Source organism: Oncorhynchus masou, chromosome 19 (genome assembly GCF_036934945.1).
Source record: "Oncorhynchus masou masou isolate Uvic2021 chromosome 19, UVic_Omas_1.1, whole genome shotgun sequence".
NCBI classification, from domain to species: domain Eukaryota; kingdom Metazoa; phylum Chordata; class Actinopteri; order Salmoniformes; family Salmonidae; genus Oncorhynchus; species Oncorhynchus masou.
In genome coordinates this window covers 22,473,792-22,487,705 of record NC_088230.1, presented here as the reverse complement: position 1 = coordinate 22,487,705, position 13,914 = coordinate 22,473,792, and the positions used below count along the sequence as shown (strand labels likewise).

General features: G+C 39.1%; 1 protein-coding gene across 1 annotated transcript in view; it reads left to right on the top strand.

Annotated features, from left to right (window-relative positions):
- LOC135505628 (titin-like) overlaps positions 1-9,693 on the top strand; it is a 75,133-nt gene extending 65,440 nt beyond the window's left edge. The window contains exons 49-54 of the mRNA XM_064924684.1: positions 731-763; positions 1,582-1,632; positions 2,425-2,469; positions 2,595-2,624; positions 5,997-6,041; positions 6,152-9,693. Of these exons, the coding sequence (XP_064780756.1) occupies positions 731-763; positions 1,582-1,632; positions 2,425-2,469; positions 2,595-2,624; positions 5,997-6,041; positions 6,152-6,312 (365 nt within the window). The 3' untranslated portion in view covers positions 6,313-9,693. The remainder of the gene's footprint in view (positions 1-730; positions 764-1,581; positions 1,633-2,424; positions 2,470-2,594; positions 2,625-5,996; positions 6,042-6,151) is intronic.
- Positions 9,694-13,914: the final 4,221 nt, after the last annotated feature.

Sequence of the window (13,914 nt, the reverse complement as noted above, 5' to 3'; positions counted from 1 at the left end):
TGTCTATATTGATGATAGGCCTACAGTAGGGTGAAATAGGGCATTTTCTGGATATTACATATCCTTTTGCATAACCAATGCATCTATTTTCATTCGTATAAATAACAGATTTTAACGGTTTATCTCCCTTGTCTAGTTCCAAAGAAAGAATCTGGTAGCTTTGTGAAATTCTCAAGAGTTTGCCTTTAACCATAAAAAAAACACACTTCACATTTTATCCTAGCTTTACTCTGGGGTAATTTAGACCAACCAAAGATACACTTTAAAGGCCCTTTACAAATTCAACTTGAATTCTTGTTTTGTAGAGCTTCGTGCTGAAACGTATTCTGTGAATGATCACATGCTGGTGATCTTGTAGAATGTTGTGTAGGCAAGACTGGTAGCTATGAAGGAGATTTGCATTTGTGGCCTTTCTTTGATTTAATTCTTATTGGGGTCAAAACCCAGATTCCTACTGTATGTCTTACAGGACTGCAGACAACCCAGTGTACAACACTGAACCTGATTGATACGTTTCCACACAAGGATATGAAAATATGAGTAGAGTATGTGTAATATAATCTTTATCCAGTTTTAAAAGAGACAAGAATCTATTTGGGTTTGTAACATAGATTGACCTGAATGACTGCTAAGATGTTCATGCTTCTACTGTTTGATGTGTAAACCTTCCAGCTAGATAAGAGGAATACATACCACTCATATACATTTTTCCTCCTTCTTGCATGAGAAGAAGACAAGGTGAAGGACGTGAAGACATCAGATGGTGAGTTCGGTTCATATAACAATATGCAAATGCATTGCTCTAGTATGAATTGTATAGATGCTTCAATTGAATAAAAAAAGGATTATGTTTGATCAAACTTAGCTACCATAGCAGTGTCTTTGCAGTATGTCTGTTTACACAGCCACAAACAGCTTCTCCTTTTTTTCCCCAATTGAGTGATAAGATATTGCAGTCCTTGCTTGACTATGCCTCATCCTCTGACTAATGGGTATTTGAGATGGGCTCCAGCCTTTTACTGCACGGGCCAACAGCGCCAGATTCCAGTAACTAGGCTGAATAAAAGTCTAATCTGGTATTGACCATTTGAAATGTAGCCTATCGCAAAGTGTGGCTGGAGAACACTTTTAATCAATAAACCTGAGGCAAATGGCTCAATTTAACTATTAATCACCCCTGGCCAACTAGAGTGATCAATCAACAGATTGTGGTGCAGCATTGAGTTTTTTCTGTGTTATTTTAGTCCTTCCTTGACATACTGTATGTGTGGAAGCACTAGCACTGTTTAGTGTATGCATAGTTCATTTCTCAAGTTTTGTAGACAGGAAGTGTTATAAACCCGATTTTATACACAGATTGACTTACCGTTGGTCATTAAATGGGTTAAATGCTTTTTGCGAACGATTTGTTCCCATTAAAACTAATTCAAAGCTGTTTAGATAATTAAAGTTGAATAATGCATTCTTACTGAATAATGTAGTTGGTGCAAAAGCTTTATCCCAGCATATATAGTACTAAATGCTCCCTCAACCTGGTACTAAGGTTATTGTAAAAGTACTTTGGTTTATTTTGTCTTGTAGCCAAAGCTAAAACCACACTCTCTGTGAAGACAGCCCAGCCCACTCAACCACGTAAGTAAACAGAAAACGAAATCAAAACCATAGGGACCATATCCAATCAATCGCTGAGCAAGAAATCTTGCTTGTATTGATAAGTAGGTCAGTTTATTTTTTTAACAGAAATGTGTATATATAGGACTTAATGAATTATTTATTTGCCTAAAACTTGAGTAGATAAGAGTGAGTGGTTTCAAGGTTTTCAATAAATTTGTCATGCTAAATAGCCATCAAAATGTCTTTTTATTTATTCATTGTTTTGTTAAGATGCTCCTTGTCCATGGATCAGCCTTGTGAATGTCATGTTCTTAATGACTGGACCCTCTCTTTTCCTCTGTTAGTGTCCTGTAAAGCTGCACGTTTTTTTTGTGAATAGTATATCGTGCATAATAATATATTATGATAGTGATTGGTTGATTACATGCCAGCATCAGTTATCTTTCTCATGCTTCATCAACACAAAACACTAGTTGACAACTGGAAATTGGATCTGTCAAATGGCATAGCTTTAGACAAAGGCCAGGCAGAATGACTTTGTTTACTAGGCAGATCAGTTCTGAATAAGCGTTCCTATGATTCCCTTTCACATCACTTATTATATACATTGGTTGGGAAAAATTCACAACCCATGAAAAATGAAACCAGTCACTCGTAACATGATTAGAGCTGAAATGTATGCATGGTAAAACTGCAATTACAGCCATGTCACTTTGTGTTAGTTTGAAGAGAATACGATTGAGATTATAAGCAGAGTTTGAAGAACGGGTGAAACGGCATGTAGACAAATGTATTTTTCTCCTCTCACAGACAAAGCTGAGAAGACTGAGAAGAAAGCTGTGAAGGAGGCTAAAGGTACGTCGGCTCAAAGTATCAAATAACTCTTATTACTGGTACCTTTCCTCATAAATGGTTGATACATTACTATTGATCTCCATTGATTATTTATGCTTTATGATTTTCCCCGCCTCTGATTTCAGATAAAGAAGTGAAGCCTCCTGGTATAGCAAGTGAGTAAATACCAATGCCTTGTGTCTGTGCTTCAAATAACAGATAGGGATGTAGCACTGGGTGCTGTTAGATTTAGTGCAGCCATGTTCACTAAGCCCCACATGGTGGTGCTCTGTCTAACCCAATGATTTTTTTGGGGTTGTCTGCTGCACTTACTATTGAGGATTATCTCAATGTGTGATCATGCACTAGTCAAATCTAAATGTAATGTGTAAAAACGCTTACTGCTACAGTGTTCTGGAAGGTGGAATCATATGATTTGTATCATTTTGAAAAAATAACTGCATATTTATACCTCATTTATACAAGTGATATCGCCTTGATAATAACCAATATGAATGGAATTAATTAGTGTAGCAAATGTTTCCCTTGCAATTTTCCATTAAAATTATTATATGTTTCCAGAGATTGGGGCAGAATCTTCTTTAGCTCCTATTCATGACTAAGGTAGTAGGTATACCTTCCCCTCCACTGGCCAACACAATAAAACTAGGATTCAATGACTCTTTGCTGATATTGCTCTCTGGGGGGTTTTGGGGAGTAAATGAACCATGTTAATTGTTCACGGAGAAACATTTAGTTATTAAAATAGATTATTCCTAGTGATAAATAGTAACAATACTTATTGGATTGATTTAAGTTAAAGCCAGAAGATTCAAAGACATTAGGGTGATGTTCTATTGACTGAACTTGTGGAGTCTTGATATTCTAGTCCCATCTCTTCCTTACCCATATTCCCAGTCACTCTCTCCTCAAGTCCTGTGTGATTTGTCTCACAGTGAAGAGACATCAAGCAATACTCAATCACTATCCTCAATATGATGACTATCTACTGTATGTATTACATTAAGGCAAAAGTGATTATTTTTTGAGACCTGAGCTGCAATTACTTCATTTGAAATAAAGGTTGTAGTCATGCTTGTGTTCAACGCCATGGCCTTCCCACTCTCTGCACTTAAAGTTAGTTAAACATAGTAAATATACTCTAATTCTTCTCTCTAAAGTAACTTTTGATGCATTAAAAAAACAATCTTAATATACACTGCTCAAAAAAATAAAGGGAACACTAAAATAACACATCCTAGATCTGAATGAATGAAATATTCTAATTAAATACTTTTTTTTTACATAGTTGAATGTGCTGACAACAAAATCACACAAAAATGATCAATGGAAATCAAATGTATCGACCCATGGAGGTCTGGATTTGGAGTCACACTCAAAATTAAAGTGGAAAACCACACTACAGGCTGATCCAACTTTGATGTAATGTCCTTAAAACAAGTCAAACATCGGCTCAGTAGTATGTGTGGCCTCCACGTGCCTGTATGACATCCCTACAACGCCTGGGCATGCTCCTAATGAGGTGGCGGATGGTCTCCTGAGGGATCTCCTCCCAGACCTGGACTAAAGCATCCGCCAACTCCTGGACAGTCTGTGGTGGATGGAGCGAGACATGATGTCCCAGATGTGCTCAATTGGATTCAGGTCTGGGAAACGGGCGAGCCAGTCCATAGCATCAATGCCTTCCTCTTGCAGGAACTGCTGACACACTCCAGCCACATGAGGTCTAGCATTGTCTTGCATTAGGAGGAACCCAGGGCCAACCGCACCAGCATATGGTCTCACAAGGTGTCTGAGGATCTCATCTCGGTACCTAATGGCAGTCAGGCTACCTCTGGTGAGCACATGGAGGGCTGTGCGGCCCCCCAAAGAAATGCCACCCCACACCATGACTGACCCACCGCCAAACCGGTCATGCTGGAGGATGTTGCAGGCAGCAGAACATTCTCCACGGCGTCTCCAGACTCTGTCATGTCTGTCACGTGCTCAGTGTGAACCTGCTTTCATCTGTGAAGAGCATCTTGGTGTTCTCTGACAAATGCCAAACGTCCTGCACGGTGTTGGGCTGTAAGCACAGCCCCCACAGGTGGACGTCGGACCCTCATACCACCCTCATGGAGTCTGTTTCTGACAGTTTGAGCAGACACTTGCACATTTGTGGCCTGCTGGAGGTCATGGAAAAAAAATGGACCTATATTCATAGTTTTTTGACTGTCCAGATCGATAATAATCACTAGACAGTCAGGGATCCTCGAAAATTACAAAAACTATGGATAGAGGACTATTTTTGGCGACCAAACAAATAGATTAGAAAGAAACACTTCTTTCAAATGGGGAAATAATACTCCTTCATTCCTTTATCCATCACAGTATTTTTTAAGGTCACCTGTGTCATTGAAATACAGAGCCCGTTTTCCCCAGTGGATTATAATAGACTTCCTGATCAGAATTCCCTGTCAGCACAGCAGTACATATTCCCCAAATCCCGGTAGTTCTCACAGGGCTGGAGAAGTCCCATTGGGATTGAAAGAGTCTACTCTGAAAGACCCTTCATATCCTTTGGTAATTTATTTATACATTTTATTTTTATTTGACCTTTTATTTAACTAGGCAAATCAGTTAAGAACAAAATCTTATTTACAATAACGGCCTACCCCAGCCAAACCCTAACCCGGATGACGCTGGGCCAATTGTGCACTGCCCTATGAGACTCCCAATCACGGCCCGTTGTGATACAGCCTAGAATCATACCAGGGTCTGTAGTGATGCCTCTAGCACTGAGATGCAGTGCCTTAGACCGCTGCACCACTCGGGAGCCCTGGATAGAGGAAATCTAGAGAGAGCCATCACATTGTGTATTTACAGTGCCTTGCGAAAGTATTCGGCCCCCTTGAACTTTGCGACCTTTTGCCACATTTCAGGCTTCAAACATAAAGATATAAAACTGTATTTTTTTGTGAAGAATCAACAACAAGTGGGACACAATCATGAAGTGGAACGACATTTATTGGATATTTCAAACATTTTTAACAAATCAAAAACTGAAAAATGGGCGTGCAAAATTATTCAGCCCCTCTGATTAAGTTAATGGCACTTAAAGATATCCATAAAAAGGTCGGAAGAGCGCAATGCACCTTTTTTGCTGCGATTCCAGCTGTAAGTCGCTTGGGGTATGTCTCTAAAGTTTGTTTTATATCTTTATGTTTGAAGCCTGAAATGGAATGGTTAAAAAATAAACATATCAAGGTTCAAATGGGTCAAAGCCCAGACCTGAATCCAATCGAGAATCTGTGGAAAGAACTGAAAACTGCTGTTCACAAATGGCACTCACTGTATATAAGGATAATATATACATTGGGTACCAGGAGTCTTTCAAAGTATCCTCTCTCCCTTTTTGATTTGTTAAAAAAGTTTGAAATATCACACGTCTATCTCTCATTCCCACTTGTTTTCCTTCACAAAATGCCCTCATCAGAAGAATCTCAGACTGACTATCTCTCATTCCCTGTTTTCCCTGCCCTCATCAGAAGAATCTCAGACTGACGATAATGCCATGGACAAGAAGAAGCCAGGTTAGATTAATTTCTGTCTTAACCTTTTCTTTCTGTGATAAACATGCAAAAATGCTCCTTTATAAAAAAAATCCTTAATTGATTCCTTATTTCCACACTGTATCTTACAGGTCAGAAAGTATTGCAGTGTGTTTTAATGGTTGGAAAGAATGCCCACTACCCTTTGCGACCTTCCACCCCTGCTATGACCCCTGTGTCGATGAGCCCAGCCATGCGGTCCATGATGTTGCAGCAGGCGCAGCAGCAGAAAGCCAGAGCGGCGGGGCAGTAGACTAGCTCCTCACCTCCATGCTGCTCCCTCTAGTCAGTCTGCACGACAGCCTTAACCAGGATAATCAGGGACTAAAGGGGAAGGATGGATGGACAGTACAGTATTATTTATTTTTCTATGACCGGTCGAGCTCCCGTGAGTTAAGTCAATGATCTATTTTCTTTTACCTGTGGCTTTGCCGCTTTTGATAGCGCTCAGTGCTGAGTCCTTTGTTAATCTATGTTTTACAACAGATTTATTTATAAGAAAAGGAGTGTAAGTTATGCCTATGTATTACCTTAGGAAGCAAATGGAATTGATCATTTCTGTAAATTTCAACAAAATTCAATGTATATATGCATATAAATTGTAATTAGGCTCAAGTTCAATGTATATAATGTACATGTGATATCAACATCTTGCCATTTTCATTTGTTGAATAATTACTTCACGTTATAATTTTTTCATTTGTTACTTTTATCACAACATTCATAATGACATTCATAATGAGTTCAGAATGGCAAAACATCTGTAAATTGATTTTAGGGTCATACATTATCAATGGCACTGTGATTAAAATTTTGTTTAGTTTTTATTTCATGTTTTGATTCTATTTTATTAAGGAAACAAATTGAACATGCTATACAATAACAAATGAACAACATAGCTCACTTTCTCCGAACATGTCCATGTCTGTATGCTTCTGTTGATGTGTGACATACCCTGCCATTATTGCTGTGACATGAAATCCTAAGCCATTTTTTAAGACTATTGTAATATTTGAGCATCAACTAAACAGTGACAATCTTCATAATAATTTTAGAAATTGTGTGCATCACAGTTTGATCATGAAAGAGTATCGAAATTTGTATTTGTCTAAAAATGGCTGAAATTTATATTTTAGATTTGATTATATCTGTATTTAGAAAGAATATTGTTATTTTATTTAAAAAAATATTCATCAAATTAGTTTGCCTGCCAAAGATGACAAGAAGTGTTCACCTACAGTAAACATTTCTACTCCTTGTCAGATGTTATTAGATAAGGTATGTTAACACTAACTGTAGTTATCTGACCAGATCTGCATAAAACACATAGCTTAAGAACACTGCCTTATCACTCATTACACACACTGTAAAGCAAGGTGATGTTATGTTGTCATTTTTGTTTGATATGCTACTTCCATGTAAATAACTGCATCAGCTTGTATCTTGCTGCTTGGCATGTTGGTAAAGAATTGTGGGAAGATGACTATGGTACCATTTCTCATGGAGGCTCCCGTTGTTAACCAAAATAACCTCTTCTCTCTCTCTCTCTCTCTCCTGAGGAGTGTGTGTGTGTACTGAGAATGCAACACTAGAGGTCAAGTCAATGACTGTCCACACATTATTTATTTTTTTACAACTGACAATGATTCTCGTGAGATGGTGTTATGACGTCATCCTGTGATATATAGGTGTGGATGACTTTATCATCGCTGTCATGTTACTATCATGGCGCTTGCTGCCATGCACAGCAGCCTACTGCTGAATCATGTTCAAGTCGGAGTGCCTTTATTCTGATAATGGTGCTGCTGTGCTGAGTCCAGCGCATCCATTGTTGTCTTACTCAACTAAAGACTGGTGTCAGGAGTCCATGTTTCAAGACCATGTGAAAGAAACTATTGGGCCTGAGATCAGATGTCCTTTATACAGTAGAAGGGAAAATAAGAATGCTCAGTAAGTGGTGGCTTGAGAGCCCATACTGTGAAAGCCTGGTTACCTTCTCTATTCAGCTATTACATTCCAATCTCTGCCACTCCTGTCATTTGCCAGCTTTGGTAAATGACAGGAGTGGCAAGGAGTGGAATGTTAGCTAAAAAGACTGGTAGCCAGACTTTTGAAAGCATGAGAGGGAAGGCCGAGAAACTCTACTTTGTTTTGACTGTAGCTGTCTCAGCTTGTTGTATGGCATCATACTATCTATCCATACATTTTGCAGTGTCACATGCATCCACAGTCCGCAACAACAGCTCAACAAAGTATTGTGAAGTAGGCCAAAGGAAAAAAATCTTGACTTTGAAGTTCCAGTGCACCATTTCCTGTACCACCAGGGGAAATGCTGCTGTCTGTCTGCTGTGTGTTGTTTTCTGTGGATCTGACTGATGGAGGCAGAGTCCCCCACACTTATCTACAATGCAACAACAGAGATTACACTAATTATATATTTGTATAATTATAACTATGTCTTACCTTTCCATTCTTTTGTCAGAGAAACGTATTTACTCTTGGCAGAATGGACTTGTTGGTTGACTGCTCTTTCATTATGAGCTCGGTCATACAATCATACCTTCCCAGTCATTAAGTATAACAAAGCATTGACTAGACAACCGTACAGTATGATGTTTAAATACCTGATGTTTACTTGATTTACAACATTGCCCCTGGCACATTGTGGAATGACTTGACAGAGTACAGACCTCAGATATACATGATTAATAAGCACGGATTCTGTGCTGATTATGTTAGCTGTAACAATGTCATTTTAAAGACAATTATTCACAAACTAAATATATTTTGGGTTGTTTTGTTCTTTTGGACGATTCATTTTTGGTAATTTCCTGTGTATTATGCATGACTATTATTTAAAAAAGACAAAACATTTGTCAGTTATTGTCTCTGGTTCTATGTCTCAGTTACACTCTGGTGAGCACTGTAGGACTTGAAATATTAGCTTTAATCATATCTCAGTCAGACATCAGTTGAGCTGTAAAGGATGGATATAGACAGCTTTACTATGAGATGTGTACGCTCTGTTGATTTGAGACGTCCCATTTATACAGAAGAGTTTCCTAACATGCACGGAGGAAAACAAACTCTCAGCCTTAAATATCAGATATGTTCCCAAAGACTAATTACATCCCAGATGAATTGTCTTGCCAAAAATACACACTTTATTTTGAGCTATTCCTTTTTATAGATATTTATCTTGTCAATGCTCCATTACTAGATTCTGAGAGTATTTCTAAACTATGTTTGCCTTCTGTAGTTACTGTATGTTCTGTAATTGATCACAACATGATGCCACTGATGCTGTTCTTAAGTTGTAGTTTGTTGTTGTTGTTGCAGTTTTAACGAAGTTCAAACCATTATTTAAACAGCAACGCAACAACACATCAATCAATGCCCAGAAATATATATTTAATGTATGTTGTACATGGTGCATAAAACAACTGATAACTGATTTTTTTTTAAAGAAAAAAAGCATTTATCAATTGTTGCAGTATTTATAAGAATGTATTGGGTTTTTTTTCAGAACAATGTGCTCTTGACTTATTTTGTTGTTAAACTCATTTTTGTGTATACATTTAGCAAAACGTGAACTGCACATGGCAATGCAATGTTAGCGTTACAAATCGAGTAAACATGTAAAAAAAATAAAAAATAAGTCTGTTTGATTTTGTTATGGGCTTTCCTCCAATCCTCCAATCCATGTCTTCTAGTCATGGAAGATTTATTTTTGTGTTAACCACTTAAAACCTCTTAAGGATTAGCCAAACTTTTTACTTAAAATGACATACCTAAATCTAAGTGCCTATAGCTCAGGCCCTGAAGCAAGGATATGCATATTCTTGGTACCATTTGAAAGGAAACACTTTGAAGTTTGTAGAAATGTGAAAGGAATGTAGTAGAATATAACACAATAGATCTGGTAAAAGATAATACAAAAGAAAAAAACAACCATATTTGTTTTGTACCATCTTTGAAGGAAAAAGGAAACCTCACACTGCTCTTGATAGTATCACCGATCTTTAATAAGCTTACATGTCGGCCACACGTCCTTCGTCAGAGCTTTTGGGATTTTTTGAAAGTTGCCCCATTATGTGGACCTGGCCCCACCCACATCTGTTCTACACATCGAAGGGGGCTGGAGGCAAAGGAAAAATAAATAAGTGCTACCAAATATAGCAATATGCATTTCATAAATATTACAAAAGTGTATAAATAATGTGTATTAAACACGTCTGTAAAATCTGAATAAAGTTTTCATTTGTCATAGGGTACATCATATGACCCAATGTTATCAAATTCTGAGGCCCAACCGTGGGTATAAAGACTGTTGATCACGTCAAATCCTCTTATGTCCATTTTCCCCTGTGTAATAGCAGTCCTTATAGGCAGGGACTAATATTGGAGGGACTAAAACAGCAGCGGTAATACTGTTTCTGCAACAGAGGGATAATCATACTTGACGTTTTCATTGCTTTTGTTACCACAGTTACGAGGAAGGCAACCTTATGTTCTGCTATCGAGTGCTTCCCTCAATTGCAGATATGTTGTTTATCTGAAACTTTACCACACAAGCAGCCTTTACGACTCCCAGGATATACATAGTCCAATCCCAGGCCCGAGAGGAAATAAAAACAAGGCAATAATAGAGTCCAAATGCCGTATCTTAATTTGACCCAGTTTCTCACAGCAGGAAAATACTCCTGCAGCAACAGTAAATGTGAATTGTTATGTGGATTATAATTAATAGCCATTTTTTGTAGTGGTTTCTACATTTTTCATTAGGGCAAATCAAGTCTGAAATGTAGTAACTTTAGAAAAAATGTTAAACCTTGAATACAGTACAAGTTGGCATCCCTGCTGTGCAGGAAAATTCCTGCAACAACAGGATGATCTAATTAAGATATGCCATCTGTACTTGAGGTGTAATTGCCTAAATAGCATGCAGTGCAGATCAAATTGAGTCAGTTCCACAGATACAGTATGAGTATATGCTACTGTATGCCAAAGTACTTTAGTGGTAGTATAATTTGATTTGTGGGTTTGTGCTTACCATTTTCTCTCAAGACTCCTCACAATCTGGCCCAACAAGAGGAGTCAGACAGCCCAGCCCACGCCTGAGCCATTCATAAAAGGAATTTAATCAAATCTGCTCCGAACAGGGCAGGGAACAAAAATAGAATCCAGTGAATTCCTCTCTTACATTGGGTTAATTCACGATAAAATGGTGCTACTTGAACCCATATTTTGTAATCTGTCATCTTAAAGCAGTACACTATTTAAAGGCTTAATTCTCCATGGCTCTACAGCCGCAATAATTTGAGCAGAGGTGTGGGGCCCCATGCAGCCTGAGCTACAGTAGCAGTGAGAGATAGATAGAGAGAAGCACAAGCTAGCTAGCTAGGCCACATCATCAACTGATGAGCCAGGAGATCTAGGTCAGCCAGAGTACTAAATTAGTACAATGTGCCACATGCTCAGTAATGCTGCCACTTGCAATAAATAATACAACCGCTTGTCTTTGGTTTGAAGCTACCGTGGAGTTTATGTTGAAAACAGATTGAAATTAATGACGCTGTGGGGGTTGTTTGAATTTCTGATATAACCATTGTGCAGACAGAGACATTAGAGAGAATGTTGCTCCTTCCCACGTACCCAGAGCAGCGTGTGTGTGATGGTAAGAGTCATGAGGTAAAGAGGTGTGATTCATCTCTGCCTGTCTGGCCACAGCACCCTCCACAATACAACTCCCTCCAGCATCAACAGCCTAAACACGCAGGCAGCTCCCAGAATCCACCTCAGGCCAGGATCAGAGCTCCATCTCCATAAGAGGCTGTATGGGAGTGGACCAGGGCAAAGCAAGGCAATATGGAAGCTGCTGGTTCCACTGTGCAGTGTGATGACGACTCCTGTAATAGCCCTGGTCCCTCACTCTCTCAACAGACAGTGAAACGCCTCCCCCACAGGAAAAACATAGCTACACTTTCACATTGAACTCAATTAGGGATGAGCAGAAGACTCATACACAGTCAAGTCCATCCATCATTCTGACCAATCTCTGAAAGTGGAGGATCCCACGCTAAATTATAAATCAAACCACATATGTTGTCTCAGTCAATATGGGCTCTGACTGGGTGAGCCAACTAGCCAAACAGACAGCACTGTGATGGTCATGTGGGAGGGAACAACGCTGGCTTTTTCAATGAATAATTCAGAAAGCTGGTGGGTTTGCTGCTGTGTGTATTCAGTGGGGGGTAAACCCAGTGTGGCTGGTAGACACTCAGTATAGGCAGGGACGGAAAAATCATCCTGCTGCGACAATTCCTCATATTAGCTCTCTACACGCACACCAGATGCTTGCATTTTTCTGAAACGCGACCTGGAGTTATCCATTCCGAAGTAATTTTCCACCCAACCAATTACCCTGAGCAGACAGCTTTTGATATCTTTCAGAGGTTTTAATGTATTCATTGGTCCCTTTGCCAATACGCGTGTTTAGGCGCTCTCGTTTGAATGCGACCTGCTTACGGAAAGCTGAGGGTCTCTCAATTACCCGCTGTTATCATATTGTATTCTATTCAGTGGTCTGCAAATCATACTTCATCAGCAGAGGTCCCCTTATTAACAAAAGTGCCTGTACATACCTTCAGCATTACCTTGGTCGTAACACTGTTTAGTTCACTCGCATGCCTTACTGCCTATCGGTGAAATTGGTGTGCGCTCAGGAGTGTGGCTTCCATTTTAGGACATTCATTCGATGTAAACATACTCTGCAGCATACAGGAGTGCAGAACAGTAAATAAGAGAGCAGAGCGATACCAATCCAAGTGTGTCCATATTTATTGTTTGTTTCTTGCTCAGGACATGTTTGATTCAGTTACATAATTTAAATCAGCAAGTTCTCTTTAAGGACATTTAAACATGAAACACTCTGCCCAACACGTCCTCTTTGAATAATCTGACATTTGACTAGACCTCTAAATTGAGTTTCTCTGCCATCTGTTCCTACATGTATATACAATCAAAGTGACATGAAAACATGACACCAAAGACTTGACTCAAAGCAATAATATGCATTAATATCATGAAAAATAATACATTGTCGTAATAAATCATTGCTTTACCTTCAAGCCATGGATTATTATTAAGTAAAGCATAATACAATAAAATCTTTGTTTTGTCAATGGGTGGCTTTGGTTGAAATGGCAAGGCTGGATACATGAAAACAGTTGGAAGAACATTCCAAATGCTAAACAAGCATATTAAATTCTCAAAAACGCTGCTGCTCTTGTTGCATGATCTGAATAGTGCACAGGACAAACAAGCACCATGAATGCCTTAAAATACTGATGAACATCACACAAAAATATACCAGGGTGATGCACACAGACAGCACCATCTGATAATGAGGCTTTAGATTTAAAAGAAAATACATTGTTCAGCTATCAAGTTATTGTAACATCTCACACATACGGTTACTACAGACAGAGTGGGTAACACTGACAAGCTCTTATGGCACCCTTTCTTCACCAAAGCAACCAAAAAGGTCCCTGGGTTTGCAGCAGTTGAAAGCCCGAGTCACTCAGTCATTGAGCTGGAGCTGACATTTCCTGTACGGTTTACAGTACTGTGTTCACTGGGTATTAAGAATGTCTGTCTGTCTGGCCTAGTTCTGGGCAGCAGGCAGCCACTCCAGAGTGAATTTACAAACTCACCCCATGTTAGTGTCATAACAGGAAGGCAGCACTGTGTCAGGGCTCAGGGGCTCCAGAGCTGAACATGGCCTCAAGCTTCACCACCATGCAGGGAGAAACAAAGGAGCTCGCAACGGATGATCACACAGTGGCATACACTG